The sequence below is a fragment of the Mastigoproctus giganteus genome, chromosome 8, assembly GCF_048544385.1.
Source record: "Mastigoproctus giganteus isolate SK-2022 chromosome 8, ASM4854438v1, whole genome shotgun sequence".
In the NCBI taxonomy this organism is placed as follows: Eukaryota; Metazoa; Arthropoda; class Arachnida; order Uropygi; family Thelyphonidae; genus Mastigoproctus; species Mastigoproctus giganteus.
In genome coordinates, this window is record NC_143582.1 from 107,455,246 (window position 1) to 107,477,004 (window position 21,759).

Here is a 21,759-nt window from a genome sequence, read left to right on the forward strand (position 1 = left end):
TTTTTCACTTTCTTATTCCAAAGGTGTTTTTCCTTCTGCTTGGAAATTTGCTCATATCCAGCCAGTTCCTAAAAAGGGTGACAAATCCCTCCCATCCAATTATCGTCCCATTGCAATTACTTCTACTCTTTCTAAAGTAATGGAGAAATCAATTAACCGCCAACTCTTAAACTACCTAGAAACCTTCCGTCTGATCAACGATCGCCAGTATGGATTCCGTCGGTGTCGATCCACTGGTGATATTCTGGCTTATGTTACCCATTTATGGACTACTTCAATGGAAAGGTTCGGTGAAACACAAGCAGTTGCTCTTGACATCTCAAAGGCTTTCGATCGTGTTTGGCATAAAGGTCTTCTAAACAAGCTTCCATCTTATGGTTTGCCAACTGTTTTTAGTAATTGGTTATCCAGTTTTCTCTCTGATCGCTCACTGAGGGTGATGGTAGATGGCTCTCTGTCTTCTAACTTCTCCACTAATGCCGGTGTCCCCCAAGGTTCAGTTCTTTCCCCCACTCTTTTCCTCTTGTATATCAATGACCTTCTTCCATTGACTGGAAATCCTATCCATAGTTTTGCCGATGATAGCACATTGCATTCAACTTTCCATTTTGAGAAACCTTGCCCTGCTCAATCAGCGTCAACTTCTCGAAAATCTGCTACCAATTCCTTAAATGCCGATCTTCAGGTAATTCTCCAGTGGGGCAAAGACAACTTAGTTGATTTCAACCCTTCTAAAACTCAGTCTTGTCTTATATCTCGCAAAAAGGATTCTTCTGCTCCTATGCTTATCTTTAGTGACACTCCAATTTCTAGGCAAAAGGATATATCTCTTTTGGGGATTACCCTGACTTCTAATCTCTCTTGGCACAAGCACATTACAAATATTGCTTCCTCTGCATCTAAAAAACTTGGTTTTCTCTTTCGCTCTCAGCGTTACTTTTCTTCCAAACAGCTGCTCACTCTGTATAAATCGCAAATCCGCCCTGCCATGGAATATTGTTCCCACATTTGGGGTGGTGCCCCCAAAACCTCTCTCAGGCTTCTTGATTCCATTCAGAAGAGGGCAGTTAGGTTAATTAATGATTCATCTCTAACGGAGTCTCTCCACTCGCTTTCTCATAGACGTACTGTTTCTGCTGCATGCCTCTTCTACAGATATTTCCATGGGCACTGTTCTTCTGAATTGGCTTCTATAATTCCCGCTCTCTCTTTCAAAACAGTCCGAACACGTGCCGCCACCAGCCATCATCCATTTACTGTCCAACTTCAAACCCACAGAACCAACTTTTCATCTTCCTCATTTATTCATTCAACTGCCGTTTTCTGGAACAACCTTCCTTCATACGTATTTCCTGAAAATTACAATCTACAGAAGTTCAAGTCCAATGTCAACAAATATCTTCTTTCGTCTTCTCAACCTCCAACCCAAGCACGGTACTAAGTACTATAGGTTCTAATACCTCTCGTGTTTGGGGTTCACATAAAAAAAAAAAAAAAAAAAAAGGGAAGATGGAAATTTACGAGCTGAATGTCAAAAGAAACCGTTGCATAATTTCTTGATGGGTTTGAAAAATGAGTATCCTGATTTGGTAAGCAGAGCGAGCAATGCAATCCATCCATTTAGATCAACCATGTTTAGAAATAAACTTAACTTGGAACCAGATCTTCAGGTAGCTGTTTCCCAAAATATGAAAGCAATAAATGGCAATTTTATTTATTGATTTTAGATATAATGCCGTCCGTAAAAAGTGCTGTTGATTTGATTTATACCACTTTGTACTTTAATTTCATATCGTTTTGTATTTTTGCATCGAATTACATTGTGTTCCTTTCTACATTACATTTACTACACTTGTTACATTAATGATTTCGTATCATTTTGTACTTGAACTTCAATTTAATTTTGTTTTGTATTTTTTTTTATTTGTTATCTTTTAAAATTATATTTGATTTTAGATATAATGCCTTCCATGTAAATGATTTATAAATAAAAAAAAATTAAACTTATATATTTAATTTTTTATTCTGGGGTGTGTGATATGCCATTTAAGTAAAAATAGGGTGCACAACCAAAAAAGTTTGGAGACCACTGTTTTAGACCATGTGATTTGAGTGTGTAAACTCCGCACATGTATCAAAAATTGTCCGCTGAATACTCACACAGCATGGTGGTGCTGTTTCTTCATACTGCTTGTCAGAAAATTATTCTTATACAAGGAAGAACAAATAACACTGGTACAAATTAAAATTTTCTTCTGCAATTCTTAATGCGAATAGGTGAATCAATTTTCTTGTGAAAAATGAAAAATAACTACAGGAAAATAAGTGTCATTAAAGCATATCTGAAATGATTTGGAAGAGATAGAATTACATATGGGAATTCAGAAGGCCAGTGTTCATGGAAGAGTATGTGTTGGAAGGCAATAAAAATGTAATGTCAATGAAACAAAGGCTGGAATGAGTTTAAGAATCAGGTCATTAATTAACCGAGTGTTTTCCCCTTTGGATAGAGCTGTTCTTATCTAGTATGATGGGAACAGCTTTGAATAGAGCTGTTTCCATCATGCTAGATGTGTGAACAACATTCGTGGTAGGGCAGATATAACTTTTTGTACAGAGCCAGTAGCTGTTTAGAAGAAAAGTAATGCAGGGACATAGCTATTTTCTTTTTTTTTTTTAAATTATTAATGCACTGAAGAAGCAACTTATTGATGTGGCTATGCTGAGAGAGAGAGAGAGAGAGAGAGAGAGATAGAAATCTGAGTGCAGATGAAGGTGAGCAACATGGAAACAGCAAAATCTTTTTTGGCAAGTAGTAATACAGAGCAGAGTTTCAGAAGGCTTAAGGTAAAGCTTTTTTTCTTCCTACCAGAGGATTAACTGGAGATCGGTATTTAGCAATTAGCTTCTTGTGCAGAGTACCATTTATCAAACAGGAAGGTGAAATGTAGTGTGCTATCATCGGCAATACTATGGACAGGATTTCCAGCCAGGAAAACACATTTGTTAATATGCAAGAAGAGAAAAGAGTGAGAGAGAACTGAACCTCTGAGAACTTCATTATTCTACATGAGGGTGATGAGTGAAATTGCAAGTGGATGAGTGAAATTTGAGCTCCAAGAAATATATGTTTCTTGCCATTTTATTTACTTGATTGTCATATATCATACTTTATAAGTAGCCTTATAGACCAAGTTATTCTTGTTATTTTACTTTTAATTTAGATAGATTTTGTAGATTACTGCTTAATATATGTAAAACTGTTGTTTCATTCGATTGGTAGGGAGTGAGTGGTAGGGAATTCAAATTTTTAATTGTGGTAAACAGGTAACTAACGCAAAACTATGTAGCATAGTACGCATCACTGCATTTAGAAATCTATTAGACAGTAGTATTCATAATTGATTAATTAAATTGATTAATCTTATTAATGTTCATTGTATGCAACCAATTCAATCATGTCCCAGACTAGAACAGCAAAGCAACGAGCACAAAGTAGCAGGAGTGGTGTGGCTTGAGGGAGAACCGAGGAGACCAGTTCTCCAAAGTATCACAGCCTCAAAAAATGTGCGACTTGTGAAATGTTTGCGGATCATTCTCGAACAGGACATGATCAAGCCAAGGAGGATGTCTTTGTGTGTGCTAGGTGCAGAGAGTGTCAAGAAATTAGGTGCAACTCAGTGTTCTAATGGGCACTTATGAGAGTTTGAAGAGTCAAGTAGATGCCCTGAAAGGTTTTAAAGTGAGGGACTCATCAAGCTCTCAGCTGCCCAACAATGCCAGAGCTCCCTCTTGTCCATCAGGCTAAACGGTGGCAATCTCCAAGGCAGAATGTGCTGGTCCCTCAGGAGATAGTTATTGTCAGTGAGACAGGAAATATTGTGTAAAAAGGATAGATGAAATAGAACCAAGGTATGTCTGCGAGGGGAAAAGATTGATGACGTCGTACAGTAAATATCTTTTAAGGTCACAAAAGTACAGGTCAATGTTGAAAAAAGCTGCAAGTTATGATTGAATTTGAAGATGTCTGCAATTCTGCCCAGACACGATAGGGAGTGTATGATGAGAGCCTTGTTGATGAATTCGGTCCTGGAGAGATTGTGCACGGCTCGTGAGGTAGAAATTTTCTCAACCAGTTCTGTGCTTGTTAACAGAAGAGACTGCTTCTAAAGGGATGGGATACATTTAAATAGAAAGGGTGCAAGAATATTTGCTGATGCTATTGAGGAAGTGTTAGGTGGGTCAGAAAACTGCTAGCTTGGGGAACCATGGACTAATATTTTAACAATAGCTGCTGGCAGATGTTAAAGTGATTCTTGCACTGCTTCTATTGGAATGAGCAGCAGCCTAGAAAACAAGATGCAGGGGATTTTGGAGACTGCTGGGAGTCACTGCAGAACAAGTAAATACATGGGCTGTGTTAGGGTAGCTAAGAGTAAGAACAGGTGAATATATACTTGCGTGTACACCAATGTGAGTAGGGGTGTAGTAAATAAATTTGATGAATTAGAGGTGTCAGTCAAAACATCAAAGATATTTTTGGGATATCAGAGACGTCATACAGATATAAGGAATGCAGAATTGGAATTTGAGGAGTACAATATGCACAGGAAGGAGAGACAGGATAGGAAGGGAGGATTAACAAAAGTATTAGATTAGAGGGTGGGGTGCTGGGGTTTTCAGGGAATGGTGGGCGTCACCACAGAACAAATAAATATATGGGCTGTTTTAGGGTAACTAAGTAGGTGATTATCCCTTTGTATAATGCAATGGTCAGGCCACGCACTAAGTACCGCATACAGGTCTTGAGGCCTCGTTTTAGGAAGGATGTTGAGTTATTTGAGCGAGTACAGAGAAGGGCAACAACATTGGTGAGGGGAACAAAAGGGTAGTTTTACCAAGAAAGGCTCAAGTTCTGTAAATTGCAGCGTTTGGAGACTAGGTACCTGCGAGGTGATCTGAGTGAGGTGTATAAGGTCTCGAATGGGTAGAGCAGGCTCAATTCTGATGGGATTTTTCAATTTGCTCTGATTACTAACTTCACGGGACAAAAATTCAAATTGAGGAAAGACAGTTACAGAATAGATGTGTGGAAAATTGCCTTTAGCCAGCAGGTAGATGATTGCTGGAACAAACTTCCATCTGTCGCTGTGGAAGTTGATAGCTTAAATAAATTCAAGGAGGAACTGGACAAATGTTTAGAGAGAATGGATGTACGAAATGGGTTTTTTTTTTTGGACTAATACCACATAAGCTTGCTTTCTTGCATCACATTGCCTCAATTACTACTACTACTATTAGTTGAGAAGCTAGAAGAAAGTCACCTACGGTGATCTGTTGAAGAGTAAACTGGCTATCCCGTTGTAAAAACAAAAAAGGAAACCAATAAATGATATATTGTGTAGAAGACCTTTATGATAAACAAGCCTGATAAAAAATATCACGAGCAATTGTGTCACTATCTCGAACTTCCAATGAATTTGCCAGTGCTGAGTAACTGTAGGCCAAAGACATCACACCAGTGGATTGACTGACAGCAATCTCTACTGATTAAATCATTAATCAGATGGGAAGTTTCAATATAGCATATAGAGTGTTTAGTAGCCAAGGGAGCTCCCTGTAAAAATGATGCTGATGGCATCTTAACTCCTGCTTCGGCGACACAGATAACGGAACATGAATTTAAATTGAAAAAGGGGTTGTGGAAGATCGGGGTGATTGTTCTCCAAATCACAGTATTATGAAATGTACTGCTTTGTAGTCTAATGTTTGTAGATCTATCTGGAACAGGATGTGATATTGCAAAGGGGGATGTTTTTGTGTGTTTGATGTAAAGAGTATGAGTATGAGGATATTAGGTGCCAACTCAGCGTTATTATAGATCTCTATGAGAGCTTGAAAAACAGCATGGATACCACTGAAGAATTTAAATTGGGGGCCCATCAAACTCTCAGCTACCCACATCAATACAACAACTTGCACGTGATCATCAGGCAACAGAGTGGACAGCAACCCCCAAGGCACAATGCATTGGGATCAACAGGGATGGGATACACTTAAATTGAAAGGATGCACAAATATTTGCTGATTCTCTCAAGGCAGTATTAGGGTCGGAAAATTGACAGCTTGGGGGAAGGGAATACAGAGTGATAGATTAACAATAGCTGCAGGCAGAGGTGAAAGTGATTCTCGCACTGCTTCTATTGGAATGAGCAACAGCCTGGAAAACAAGGTGCTGTGGATTTAAAAAACTGAGTGTCATAAATGAAACAAATAAATACATGAGCTGTGTTAGGGTAAGTAAGAGTAAAAACAGGTACATGTACTGGAGATGTGAAAATGTATTCCCAATTCACAAGGAGGATCAAAGGGTGACACGAGTAATTACTTACCTGTTAGTTTAACTTTGTTTCAGGGAAAATAATGGAGTCACTGGTTAAAGAGGCAATGCAGAATCATCTAGACAAGACTGCAGTTATAGTTCAGACAAAACACGGGTTTAAGGGGAAATCCTATCTGACCAATTTGAATGGATACTACAATGTGGTCACAAAGAAACTGGATTCAAAAAATAATTTTGTTATCTTAAACATGGATTTCAGGAAAGCTTTCGATACAGTTGCACACGAAAGACTGCCGAACAAACTGGAGCAGTATGGCATTAAGGGAAAGTTGCTGCTATGGATAAATGGATGCTTGAGTGGAAGAAGACAGAGTGGTAAATGGACACTGCTCTTCATGGACTAATGTTATTGGTGGTGTCCCCCAGGATTCGATATGTTTGTTTGTTTGGTTTTTAGGAGCATTAGCAACTAAGGCCATATTGCTCCGGGAAATGCGGTGGTCATTCCCTGACCTTTCCGCATCTTCCGTATTTGGTGGTGACGGGCTCGAACCCTGGTCTAATCAAGACGCATGTGCTATGCACTGCTGCTGCTTTCCACCTGGCTACGGAGGCGCCCCCAGGATTCGATGTTGGGCCCAATGTTGTTTACAATATTAATCAATAATACTGATGAAGGTATATTAGGCTTAATGTCTAAGTTTGCAAATGATACAAAGGTTGGAAGGGTGGTTAACAACAGTATGCTACTGAAACAGAATCTAAAAAAGTTGGGCAGAATGGTTGAAAAGTGGCAACAGAAGGGAGTGCTTCTACAGGGATGCGATACACTTAAATAGAAAGGGTGCAAGAATATTTGCTGATGCTATCTAGGCAGTGTTAGGTGGGTCGGAAAAACTGCTAGCTTGGAGGGATATAAGGACTAATAGATTAACAGTAGCCACTGGCAGAGGTGAAAGTGATTCTTGCACTGCTTCTATTGGAATGAGCAGAACCCTGGAAAACAAGATGCAGGATATTCCCGAGATTGCTGGGATTCATTGCGGTACAAGTAAACACATGGGTTGTGTTAGGGTAGCTAAGAAAAAAGAACAGATGCATGTATACTTGCGTGTACACCAATTCTAGGAGTTTGGTAAATAAATTTGATGAATTTGAGGTATTGCTCAAAGCATCAAATGCGGATATTGTTGGGATATCAGAGACGTGGTGTCACACAGATATAAGGAATGCAGAACTGGAATTTGGGAAGTACAACGTCTACAAAAAGGATAGACAGGATAGGAAGGGAGGAGGGGTTAGGCTATTAGTTAAGAAACATAAAATCCAAGGAAGTGAAGCCAGTCGACATTGCTGGACAGTACAGTGTCGAGCCAGTTTGGTGTGACATAAGCATTGGGAGTTCAAAATTGAGTGTAGGAGTGTGCTATAGGCCTAATGACTCTGATGAGAATAATAAGAAACTGTACAGGGAAATAGAGTGGGCCAGTAAATCAGAGTCTTATAATGGGGGATTTTAATTTTCCAGATATTGACTGGAATTTGTGGGTTGGTCACTCACACACTAGCAAGGCTTTTGTGGATTTATTGGATGATTGTTTTCTACATCAGCATGTTCGGGAGGCAACTAGAGGGAGTAATACTCTTGATTTGATTATCAGTAGTGATTCTTCATGCATTAAGAATCTGCAGATAAATGAACCGCAAGGTGGCAGTGATCACAGGGTGCTGAAGTGGGATTTACTCAAGGAGGTAACTACCATTAGGGGTAAAGGGAACGGTTACTGCTTTCGTAAAGGCGATTACAATGGTCTGAGACAGTATTTAAATTCTATACAGTGGGACCAACTGATGATGTTACCAACAGCAAATTCAAAATGGGAAACATTCAAAGAACTTATCTTTGAAGCTACTAGGCTTTACATACCAACTAAGAAATATTGTTCAAGGTTTAGGCCTAAATGGATGTCAGATGAACTAATGAGACATATGGCAGAGAAGAAAAATGCATGATTTTTTTTTTTTTTTTTTTTTTTTGTAGTTGTTGGCGCATCGGCTTCTGTGGCCATATTGCACCTCCCAAGGTTTTTGCAGTACTTTGATCCAAGCCCGAGGCGGGAATCGAAAAATGCATGGGATGCATATAAATTAACATGTGACACAGATGCCTATGATAGATATAAGTTGATCTGTAACCAAGTTACAAAGGGTTAGGCAGGCGAAGGCAGATTACGAGAAATCTTTGGCAAAGGATGCAAAGAAAAACAGCAAGAGTTCTTTACTTAATGTAAACTCTAGAAGGAAGGGGATGAATCAGATTGGTCCACTTGATATTGATGGTTCAACTGTTGATGATCCTGCTCAGGTAGCTAACAAACTAAATGAATATTTTGCATCGACATTCACACATGAAGAGTTATTCAGAGAGGGGAATGCCAGAGGTGTATTCAACTATGGCGGTAAGCTAGAGAATCTTGTAATAACTGAGAGTAAAGTGGAGGGGAAATTGTTGAAGATAAACACAAGAAAGGCACCTGGGGTGGATGGGATCTATCCAGTTATATTAAAGGAAGCAGCAAAGGAAGTAAGCAAACCCTTAGCCATAATTATGAGAGCTTGTTTGGACTCAGGGGAGGTACCCATAGACTGGAGATGTGCAAATGTGACCCAAATTCACAAAGGAGGATCAAAGGCTGACACAAGTAATTATAGACCTGTGAGATTAACTTCTGTTCCAGGAAAATTAATGGAGGCACTGGTTAAAGAAGCACTGCAGGATCATCTAGACAAGACTTCAGTTATAGCTTGGACACAGCATGGTTTTGTTAAGGGAGAGTCTTGCCAGACCAATTTGATTGGATACTATGATGCAGTCACAAAAGAACTGGATGCAGGGAATAACATTGATATTATACACTTGGATCTTAGAAAGACTTTTGATACTGTTGCACATGGAAGACTGCTGCACAAATTGGAGCAGTGTGGCATTGGAGGCAAATTGCTGCTATGGATAAAGGGGTGGTTGAGGGGGAGAAGGCAGAGAGTGGTAATCAAGGGACACTGCTCATCGTGGACTAATGTTATTAGTGGAGTCCCTCAGGGTTCAATGTTGGGTCTATTATTGTTTTCTGTATTTATAAATAATATTGATGATGGTATATCAAGCTTAATGTCCAAGTTTGCAGATGATACAAAGGTTGGCAGGGTTGTTACGGACGCTACTGACGCTATGCTGCTGCAACAGGATCTGGAAAGATTGAGCAGATGAGCTGAGAGGTGGCAAATGAAGTTTAACATTGACAAATGTAAAGTACAGTCAATCCTCGTATAACACGATTTATAAATAGGGGAACGATATAGTGTATAACACGAACCGAATTCGCTTATGCACGATTCGCCTTTGTGTTTACAAGAAATGGCAGTCGAACGCAGAATCACCCCAAACGAATGCAACACGATAGAAATGAAGAGAAGATTCTGAAAATGTATGTTTTTTTTTATATCAGTGAAGGGGAAACACATTTCACCATAATAAAGTAAAAACCCACACAATTCCAGCTATCGGTATTATCGCAAATGCAATCAGATCGAGTTTACTAACAGTTTATAACAGATTCCACTAGCAGAAACGCAACTGGAAATTGTTTGTATTGTTTTATGGTAGTAACCCCCAGAAATGTGCTTTAGTAAAATGTGAGGTGTTAATAGTGTATCTCTGCCTTTACGGTGTTGTTTATTCAGTTGCTACACACGCGCAGCTTTGTTTGTGTATCAAGCGTGCCTCCTCGTTTTGTAATTGTGCTTTATTCCCTAAAAATGAATAAAATACTTAAAAGGTGTGAAAAGGAAGCGTCCTGGTGAAGACACTGCAGATTCAGAGAGAAAAAGAAAAGCAATATCGATAAACAGAGGCGGACTGGGTCAAAACTTCTTACCCGGGAAAATTTGTAGTGGCCTCATACTAGCGTTTATGGCCAAAATCACACCGGCCTCCAGCCCACCGGAATTTCCCGGGCAAGGCTTATTTATGGTCAGTCCGCCTCTGTCGATAGAGAAAAAAAATATGAAATTGTGAAATGCTTTGAGCGAAATTAAAGACCGTGTGATATTGCACGTGCTACAGGCCTAAATGAGGCAATGCCGAGAATTAGAAAGATACATAAAAAAAAAAAAAAAAAAAAAAACTTTCATAGCAGGAAACGTAAAGTGTAATTAAAATTCATTAGATCAAGACACAAAGAATTGGAAGAGATGGAACAGCTGTCATCTGTTTCGATAGAAAATCAAACAAAAAACAAGTTTGCTTACGATAGAAGCAAAAGCATTAGTAATATTTTATTACATAATATTCGTAATAAAATACTTACGTATTTTATTACGAATTATCGTAATAAAATTATCGTAATAAAATACTTACGTATTTTATTACGATAATTTATTGTGTTTGGTAATGTTTTAGTTACAAATGTGTGTTCAATCTTGGGTGGACGGCATCTAACCCTATTTTTCCCATAGGGCCTGTTGTTTATATTGCACGATTTTGCATTACAAGAGGGTTTCTAGGAACACAACTATCGTGCTATACGAGGACTGACTGTACTACATATGGGAAACAGCACCCCCCCCCCCCCCAGAGCAGCGTATCAACTCTGTGGTACTACACTGACAGTGGTAGAGAATGAAAAGGATCTGGGAGTAATTGTGCAGGCAGATATGAAGTTCTCTGATCAGTGCAGACGGGCTGCAAGAGTAGCTCATGGTGTCTTATCAATGATATACAGGAATTTTTCTAGCAGGGATAAGGAGGTGATTATTCCCTTGTATAAGGCAATGGTCAGGCCACACCTTGAGTACTGTATACAGGTCTGGAGGCCTCATTTCAAGAAGGAAATAGAGCTGCTGGAACGAGTACAGAGAAGGGCAACAAGATTAGTGAATGGAACAAACGGTTGCTCTTACGAAGAAAGGCTTAAGTTTTGCAAATTACAGTGTCTGGAGACTAGGCACCGGCGAGGTGATCTGATAGAGATGTATAAAGCCTTGAATGGTTTGAGCATGCTCAATGCTGATGGGATTCTCCTCTTGCTCAGAATAATCACCTGAGAGGGCATAAATTCAAATTGAGGAAAGACAGATGTAGGATAGATGTGCGGAAATTTTCCTTTAGCCAGCGGGTAGTTGGTTGGTGGAACAGACTTCCATCCCTTGTTGTGGAAGTTGATAGCCTAAATAAATTTAAGGCTCAGCTGGACAGGTATTTCAAACGAACAGAGGGGTGAAGTGGAAGTTTTTTTTTTTTTTTTTTTGGCTGATGCTGCATAAGCTTGCTTTCTTGCATCATATGCCTGTACTAATGCTAATGCTAAGGTATATCAGGCTTAATGTCTAAGTTTGCAAATGATACAAAGGTTGGAAGGGTGGTTAACAACAATATGCTACTGCAACAGAATCTAAAAAAGTTGGGCAGAATGGTTGAGAAGTGGCAACTGAAGTTTAACATTGACAAATGCAAAGTACTGATAAATTTGTAGCAGTAAAATTAGAGTAACGGGAGAACTGTATCATACTACACTCGGTGCAGTGAAGAATGAAAAAGACCCGGGGATAATTGTGCAGTCACATATGAAGTTTTCTGAGCTGTGCAGCCAGAGAAGCCCATGTTGAATTATCAATGATATACAGAAATTTTGCTAGCAGGGATAAGGAGCTGATTGTAAGGAGCTTCTCTGTACTCGTTCCAGAGCTGCTGGAACGAGTACAGAGAAGGGCAATAAGATTGGTGAGGGGAACAAAAGGGTGCTCTTACCAAGCAAGGCTTAAGTTCTTCAAATTGCAGCTTGAATGGTTTGAGCAAGCTCAATGCTGATGGGATTCTTCCTTTCTCAGAGTATGCAGAACCCGACAAATGTTTGGAGAATATGGATAGGAGAAATGGGAAATGGTTGTTTTTTTTTTTTTTTTTTTTTTTTTGGCTGATGCTGTATAAGCTTGCCTCCTTACATCATATGCCACTACTAATACTTATGTACACTTGCACATACACGAACAATGCATTTAAATAATCTGGGAATTTGAAGGTCTTGTCACAACATAAAATACCATTGTTGGGATATCAAAGATGTGGTATCACTCAGACTTAAGCAATGCAGAACTTGAATATAGGGAGTACAATATGTACAATAAAGAAAGACAAAATAGGAGGGGAGGTTATGCTCTTATTTAAGAAGCACATAAAATCTAAGGCAACGTGTCCAGCTGTATGGGTGGCCAGTGCAATGTTGCATCAGTTTGGTGTGACACAAGCAAAGAAAAGCAAAATTGAGAGCAGAAGTATTATAAGCCTAATGACTGATGAATACAAAGAACACCTATACAGAGAAAGAGTGAACCAGTAAGTCAGAATGTCTTATAACAGGGGATTTATCTTTCGAGATATTGACTAGAACTTGGGGATTGATCACACACTAGCAAGGGTGGATTTATTGGATGATTGCTTTCTACAGTAACATGTTAGAGAGGCAACAAGGAGTAATACTCTTGATCTGATTATCGGCAATGATTATTCATGAATTAAGAAATGGCAGAAAAAAGAACCACAAAGTGGCAGTGATCACAATGTATTGATATGGGATTTACTTACAGGTGTAACTACCATAAAGAGCAAATTTAAGGATTTTGCTTTTGAAAAGGTGAATTTTATTCCCTACGACAGTTTAAATTCTATACAGTGAGACCAACTAATGGTGTTCCCATTAGTAAATTTTAAATAGGAAGAAGCTACTAGGCTTTTCATACTGACTGAGAAATATTGTTCAAACTATAGGCTTAAATGGATGTCAGTTGAACTAATGGGACTCGTGGCAGAGAAGAAAAATGCGTGGGATGAATATAAATTATTGACACAGAAGCCTATAATAGATATAAAGAAGTCCTCAATAAAATCACAAAGGAAGTTAGGAAAGAGAAGGTATATTACAAAGAAATATGTGGCCAAGGGTGCAAAGAAACACAGCAAAGACTCCTTTACTTGCATAAACACTAAAGGGAAGGGGATGAATCAGATTGGTCCACTTGATATCGATGGCTTGACTGTTGATGATACTGCCCATGTTGTTGCCAAACTGAATGACTATTTTGCATCTACATTAACAGGTGACGAATTCTTTAGGGAAGTGGATACCATAAGATTATCAAACTGATAGGGTGTTAAGAATTTTGTAATAAGTGAGAGGGAAAGGGAATAGAAATTGTTGAAGTTAAAAATAAGAACGCAAAGGAACCTGGGATGGATGGGATCTATCCAAATATATCAATGGAAGCAGCGAAGGAAATAAGCAAACCCATAGCCATAATTATGAGAGCATCACTGGATTCAGCAGATGTCCTCGTGGACTGGAAGGTGTGAAAATGTGTCCCCAATTCACAAAGGAGGATCAAAGGGTGACACAAGTAATTACACACCTGTTAGTTTGATTTCTGTTGCAGGGAAAATAATGGACTCACTGATTAAAGAAACATTGCAGGATCATCTAGACAAAATTGCAGTTATAGTTCAGAAACAGCATTGGTTGTTAAGGGGAAGTCTTGTCTGGCAAATTTAATTGGATACTATCATGTGGTCACAAAGGAAATGGAAGTAAAAAATATTTGATTTCATATACTTGCATTTTTGGAAAGCTTTTGATACTGTTGCAAATGGAACAGTGTTGTGCAAATTGGAGCAGTTTGGCATTAAGGGCAAGTTACTACAAGGGATAAAGGGATGGTTGAGTGGGAGTAGATAGAGTGGTAATCAATGGAACTGCTCTTCGCAGATTAATGTTAATGTTATTAGTGGAGTCCCACAGGGTTCAGTGCTGGGCCCATTGCTTTTTTCTGTATTTATTAATGATATTGATGAGGGTATATCAAGGTTAACATGTAAGTTTGCAGTTGATATGCTATTGCAACAAGATCTAAAAATTAGGCAAGATGGGCCGCCGTAGCCTAGCGGTCTGGTGTGCGGGTGCATAAGTACATGTGCCTTGAATGACCGGGGTTCAAGCCCGTGACTGCTGAATACGGTGCTGTTTCTTGTATTCTGTCTATCTTGTGAACTCCTCTGACCATCCCGGAGTATAAACAGATAATTTATTTATTTATTATTTTAAATTGGAATTGAAGTTTAACATTCACAAATGCAAGGTACTGCATATGGGCAGCAGTAATCCCAGAATAACATATCTTGTGGTACTACACTCAGAATAGTGGAAAATAAAAAGGACTCTGGAGTAATTATGTAGTCTGATATGAAGTTCTCCAAGCAGTGTAGGCATGTTGCCAGGACAGCTCATTGGGTTCCGTCGATCATATACAGGAATCTTGCTAGTATGGATAAGGAGGTGATTATTCAATTGAACAAGGCAATGGTCAGGCCACATCTTGAGTGCTGCATACACATCTGGTGGCTTCATTTCAGGAAGACTATAGGGCTGCTTGAGAATGGATACAGAGGGGGGGGGTAATGAGACTGGTGAAGGAACGAAGGAATGCTCTTACCAAGAAAGGTTTCAGTTATGCTAATTGCAGCATTTTGAGATTTGCACTTGTGAGGTTATCTGTTTGAGGTGCTTAAGGCTTTTAATGGTTTAACAAACTCAATACTGATGGGATTCATTCTCTTGCCCAGACTACGTACATGATTGGACATAAATTCAAATTGAGGATGGAGGGTTGCAGAATTTATGTGCAGAAGTTTGCTTTCAGCCAATGGGTGGTTGATTGCAGGTATAAGCTTTCATCTGTTGTTGTGGAAGTGGATAGTTTAAATAAATTGAAGAAGGAACTAGGTAAATTATTGGAGTGGAGGGGATGGATAAGTGAAATGGGACTTTTTTTTTGACTGATGCTGCATAAGCTTGCTTTCGTGTATCATTTGCCACTATTAATACTAATATTAATTTAGTATTATGTCTCTATCGATAAAATTCTTTAGTTGAAACTTACTGAATATGAAGTTCATAAATTGCTATTCCTACCTTTGGAGCAATCATCATATCCAATCTTCTTCACTGTGTCTCTGACAACTCTCTGATAGTCTACTTGTGCATTTGAAGTTATTTCACCAAATACCATTATCATACCAGTTTTGGTGGCTGTCTCTACAAAATAATAATCATGTTATTGCAAAGCAATCAGCAAACCATACAATTCATATATTTTTTAAAAGAATGGCAAAAATAATGTGCATGCACAAGTTTCTAAATGGATGGCAAAAATTATACCATATTTTCTACCTCTAAGACACACTTATTTGAAAAATATTATTGGCCTGCCATAGCAAATAATTAAAATAACATAAAATGTTTAATATGTATGAACACAGTGGACTTTTAATATTTTTTAAGTATCCGCTGCAGCGGACCTTAAGTCGTTTCCTTTCATTTATCAAAAATCAGTGTTACAACCACTAAGAGAATACTGCAGTGTAGCCATATTGAAATAAATAAGTGTTGAAAACCTTCGTGGTGAAATTTCCCATAAAAATAATTGCAACTTAAAATTACTACAGTGACCCCCAGAAAACACTTTGTGGCCCCCTTGGGGATTGCGATCCACAGGTTGGGAACCCAGGTTATAGAGTATCAGTCAAAAAAAAAAAAACCCCCTTCCCATTTCACCCATCCATTTGATCAAAACGCTTGTGCTGTTCTTCCTTGAATTTATTTAAGGCTATCAACTTCCACAGCAACACATGGAAGTTTGTTCCAGCATCAACTACCTGCTGGTTAAAGTCAAATATCTGCCGCACATCTCTTCTACAATTGTCTTTCCTCAAGTTGAATTTATGCCACCTCAACTGAGAAATCTCAGCATTGAGTTTGCTCAAACCCTTAAAGGACTTGTACAAATCAATCAGATGACCTCGCAGGAGCCTAGTTACAACATGCTGCAATTTGCAGAACCATCCTTTCATGGTGAGAGCAACCCTTTGTTCCCCTCACCAATCACTGTCTTCCTTTGCACTCATACCAGGGGCTCTATGTCCTTTCTAAAATGAGGCCTCCAGAACTGTATGCAGTACTTAAGGTGTGGCCTGACCACTGCCTTATACAAGGGAATAATCACCTCCTTATCCCTGCTAGCAAAATTCCTGTATATCACGGACAAGACATCATGAACTGCTCTGGTTGCACTGCTTAGAAAACTTAATATTTGACAGCACAATTACCCCTTCACTGCCTTCATTTACCCCATTTTCATTCTCCACTATGCTGAGTGTTGTATTGCACAGTTGTTAGATTACCATGGGGTTACTGCTACCAATATATGTAGTACTTTGCATTCAATTGTTAAATTTCAGTAGCCATCTCTCAGGCAATCAGCCCAACTTTTCTAGATCCTGTTGCAGTAGCATACTGCAACTAACAACCCAGCCATCTTTTGTATCGTCTGCAAACTTGGACATTATTGATAAATACAGAAAACAACAATAGGCCCAACACCATGAGTGGCATTCCCTTGGGGACTCCACTCATAAACATTAGTCCACAAAGATCAGTGTCCATTGATTACCACTCTTTATTGATTACCATCCCTTCATCCACAGCAGCAACTTGCCCTTAATGCCAAACTGCTCCAATTTGTATAGTATTCTTCCATATGCAACAGTATCAAAAGCTCTCCTGAAATCCAAGTATATGATATCAAAATCATTTTTGCATCCAATTTCTTTGTGACATCACAATATCCAATCAAGTTGGTCAGACAAGACTTCCCCTTAACAAACCCATGGGGGGCGTGTGTGTGTGAGCTATAACTACAGTCTTGTCTAGATGATCCTGCAATGCTTCTTTAACCAGCGAGTCCATTATTTTCCCCAGAACAGAAGTTAAGCTAACAGGTCTGCAATTACTCGTGTCACCCTTTGATCCCCCTTTGTAAATTGGGAATACATCTGCACATCTTCAGTTTGTGGGGACTTCCCCTGAATCCAAGGATGCTCTCATAATTATGCCTAAGGTTTGCTTACTTCCTTCTTTAATATAACTGGATAGAACTCATCCACTCCAGGTACCTTTCTTATATTTAACTTCAACAATTTCTCCTCCACTTTGCTCTCAGTTATTATAAAATAATTTTGCTCCCTGTTAGAGTTATATAAAATGGCTTCATCTTCAATCACATGTAACATTTATCTTTAAAATCTTTAATAAAGGAGTAGTGTGCAACTGTACAAACAAAAAAACTACTCACCTTATCTGTCCAATTCAAATATCAAGCTGAACCAACTTCTTATATGGACAGTAATAAAGTGTAGCACTAATAAATTAAATACAAACCAAGGACTTACTTTGGGATTCACCACTGCCACGTCAGAAATAAATTAAGTTTACATAGCTTTCTCAGAGAAGTCCAGCACTGTTATCTTAAGATTCAATTTTTTGTTATCTTATGAGGGACATATTTATTTTCTAAATTAGGACAAGAGGAAACCCCTTATTCTCTTTTCTCACATGTGGTGCTGCCGCAAATGGGTAGTGTGGTAGGTGTCACTTACAGGTGGGAGTTCAAGAGGGAGCCAAACATTTTTTTGCCATTGCTTTCTGATAGTAAATGTTTATCAGTATTGAACATTTGCTCACATTTGCCTTTGTGCAATACATCAATACTTGTGAATTATAACTATCTATTGGCTGCTTTTCTGGTATTATTTTTTAGTGCTTCGTTTGATAGCCTTGCAAGTTTTGATAAAAGCCAACAGAAATGCCACAATGCAATTAAATATCTCCTGAATAGAATATTGGTTGCTCTGTGTCCACAATCAGCTGCAGCATATGCCATTACAGGAACAAATGAGCAATTACAGGGCACTTCATGGACGTGCCCCAAAATCGCCATTCCACACTGGCTAGTCTTCTAAACTTATAGCCATATAGAAAGTGAACTCCTAGAAATGAATACCTGTGAGCAGTGATTCTAGAAAAGAGTCAAAAATTAAAGCAGATTTTTTTTTTTTTTTATAAATAGAAATTGCTGGGTGCTACCAGACAAGCAATCTTCAAAGTTTTTGTAAAGAAATGTGATAAGATGTTGATTATTGGGTAAATTAATAAGTGCAAGACACTCACCTCCATTCCTTATATCTTGGAATTATACTAGTGAGTAAATTTTTCTGCATGAAGTAAAGGGTGGTTAAAATTAAAGTATCCCTATGTAGAGTGGCCTGGAGCAAGTTCTAAGGCTTGTATTGAAGAGAAATTTGGACAACTGGTACAATAAAGAATGCGCTCGCCATTTATTGAAAAAAAAAAAAAAAAAAAAAAAAATTAGTTACAAAATTTGTCACTTTATGGCGCGTAACTATCTTAGTTACGATTATGCAAATAACTTACATTATTTCATAATCATAAGTTATTGCCACAGTGCCACTACTCAGCTCTACTGTACTGTATAAAAGCAAAGCAGCGGCACTACAGCAACAATGCCAACAACGTTGCAGGAAAAGGTGCTATTACTGAAGCTGTACTATCAGAACAGCAACAATGCAGCTGCACTATCAGAGAATTCCGGCGTCAGAAGCGCATAAGGAATGGACCTATGACTGCTTGTGCTGTCTGCAAATTGATTGAGAAATTTGAAGCGACAGGACATCTTGGTGTTCAACCAAGTAGAGGTTGTTGTTGTTATTTGATTTTAGGAGCATTAGCAACTTGGCCATATTGCTCTGGGGATATGCGGTGGTCATTCACTAACCTTTTCGCATCCTCCGTATTTGGTGGTCACCGGCTCGAACCCCGGTCTAATCAAGAAGCATGTGCTATGCACTGCTGCTCCTGCCCACCTGGCTACAGAGGCACCCAGGTAGATGTCGAAAACATAGTGGCCTCCTCTCGTGTTGAAGATGTGGATATGGCTGTCGTGGATTTATCAAGTCAATCTTCATGTGGTAGCACAAGTGTGCCAGCTGTTTCTCGTGATGTGGACATGCCGTATTCCACTGTAAGGCTAGTAATGCGTCAGGTATTGCAGTACAGGAAACCCTTGATTAGTGCGGTTAATGAATCCTTGAAATATACCGCACTATTAAAACCGCACTAATCAAACTTAAGAAACAATGGGAATAATTATAATGAATCCTTGAAAATTATGAAATTGTAAAAACATTTTTTCTTACTAAATACGTACCTATAATGCACTGCATAGTTCTTAAATTATTAAGGAATAAATTTAAAAAAAGATAGTATGATTTAAATTTTATTTTTTGCAAAAAAAAAAAAACTTATCTAACTTCAATTGAACAGTGGTAGCTTTCTTCCTTTCCTCCATGATTTTGCGATAACAATCAATTTGCTTATCTAACCCTCGACGAACGTTCATGCTTCTCTCTGCATCTGGATCAATCTCTACTATGAGTTCTTTTGCTTTTTAAAGTGTATTAAATAGTTCAAGTTTTTTGAATGAAATTTCTTCGGGAGCAAATTGCTTTTCTTCTGCTTCATTTACGTCTTCTTCCTCGTATGCATGTTGATGCTCAATTTCAAGAATATCGTTGTTACTTAAGTCTTTTGAATGCGATTCCAATAATTCTCTTAACGTTTTCTGAATCTACTTCCTCAAAGCCAAGGTCTTTTCCCAATTGTAGTAATTTCATCAATAGCTTTGTTGACAGGATTAATGAAAACACAAAAATTATTTGCGCATTCAGGCAAAAGATTCTGCCAGACTGCTCTCATGCAGCTGTTCGTCATTTCTTTCCACGATTTGTGTATGTTCTCAACTGCTTCTTTAATATCATATTATATTATTATATTTATTATATTATATTATGAGAGCTTCCATGGACTCAGGGGAAGTACCCATGGACTGGAGATGTGCAAATGTGACCCCAATTCACAAAGGAGGATCAAAGGGCGACAAGTAATTATAGACTTGTTAGTTTAACTTCTGTTCCTGGAAAATTAATGGAGGCACTGGTTAAAGAAGCACTGCAGGATCATCTAGACAAGACTTCAGTTATAGCTCAGACACAGCATGGTTTTGTTAAGGGGAAGTCTTGCCTGACCAATCTGATTGCATACTATGATCCAGTCACAAAAGAACTGGATGCAGGGAATAACTTTGATATTATATACTTGGATCTTAGAAAGGCTTTTGATACTGTTGCATATGGAAGACTGCTGCACAAATTGGAGCAGTGTGGCATTGGAGGCAAATTGCTGCTATGGATAAAGGGGTGGTTGAGGGGGAGAAGACAGAGTAAAGTAAAGTGCAGCCATTATCAACCCACTGCAGGGTGGAAGCCTCCTCAACAATTCATGCTGAGGGAAAATGGACCATAATCTGCCACGCTGGTCCAGTGCGGGTTGGCAGATCAACCGTATTCAGCAGTCGGGGGCTTGAACCCCGGTCTACTCAAAGAGCGTGTGCTACTGCACTCCCGCTCCTGCCCACTCGGCTACGGAGAAGACAGAGAGTGGTAATCAATGGACACTGCTCATCGTGGACTAATGTTATTAGTGGAGTCCCTCAGGGTTCAGTATTGGGTCCATTATTTTTTTCTGTATTTATAAATGATATTGATGATGGTATATCCAGCTTAATGTCCAAGTTTGCAGACGATACGAAGGTTGGCAGGGTTGTCAAGGACACTACTGACACTATGCTACTGCAACAGGATCTGGAAAGGTTGAGCAGATGGGCTGAGAGGTGGCAAATGAAGTTTAACATTGACAAATGTAAAGTACTACATATGGGAAACAGCAACCCCAGAGCAACGTATCAACTCTGTGGTACTACACTGACAGTGGTAGAGAATGAAAGGGACCTTGGGGTGGTTGTGCAGACAGATATGAAGTTTTCTGAGCAGTGCAGACGGGCTGCAAGAGTAGCTCATAGTGTATTGTTGATGATATATAGGAATTTTTCTAGCAGGGATAAGGAGGTGATTATTCCCTTGTATAAGGCAATGGTCAGGCCACACCTAGAGTACTGTATACAGGTCTGGAGGCCTCACATCAAGAAGGATGTAGAGATGCTGGAACGAGTAAAGAGAAGGGCAACAAGATTAGTGAATGGAACAAACGGGTGCTCTTATGAAGAAAGGCTTAAGTTTTGCAAATTACAGTGTCTGGGGACTAGGCACCAGCGAGGTGATCTGATAGAGGTGTATAAAGCCTTGAATGGTTTGAGCATGCTCAATGCTGATGGGATTCTTCCTCTTGCTCAGAATAATCACCTGAGAAGGCATAAATTCAAATTGAGAAAAGACAGATGTAGGATAGACGTGAGGAAATTTGCCTTTAGCCAGCGGGTGGTTGGTTGGTGGAATAGACTTCCATCCCTTGTCGTGGAAGTTGATAGCCTAAATAAGTTTAAGGCTCAGCTGGACAGGTATTTCGAACGAACAGAGGGGTGAAGTGGAAGTGGTTATTTTT

The 21,759-nt window shown here is 39.0% G+C and overlaps 1 protein-coding gene across 1 annotated transcript in view; it reads right to left on the bottom strand.

The window, feature by feature from the left end:
• The window catches only part of LOC150081755 (S-adenosylmethionine synthase-like), a 395,138-nt gene that overhangs the window by 282,374 nt on the left and 91,005 nt on the right, over positions 1–21,759 (bottom strand). The window contains 1 exon segment of the mRNA XM_090378855.1: positions 15,361–15,483. Within this exon segment, the coding sequence (XP_090234981.1) occupies positions 15,361–15,483 (123 nt within the window).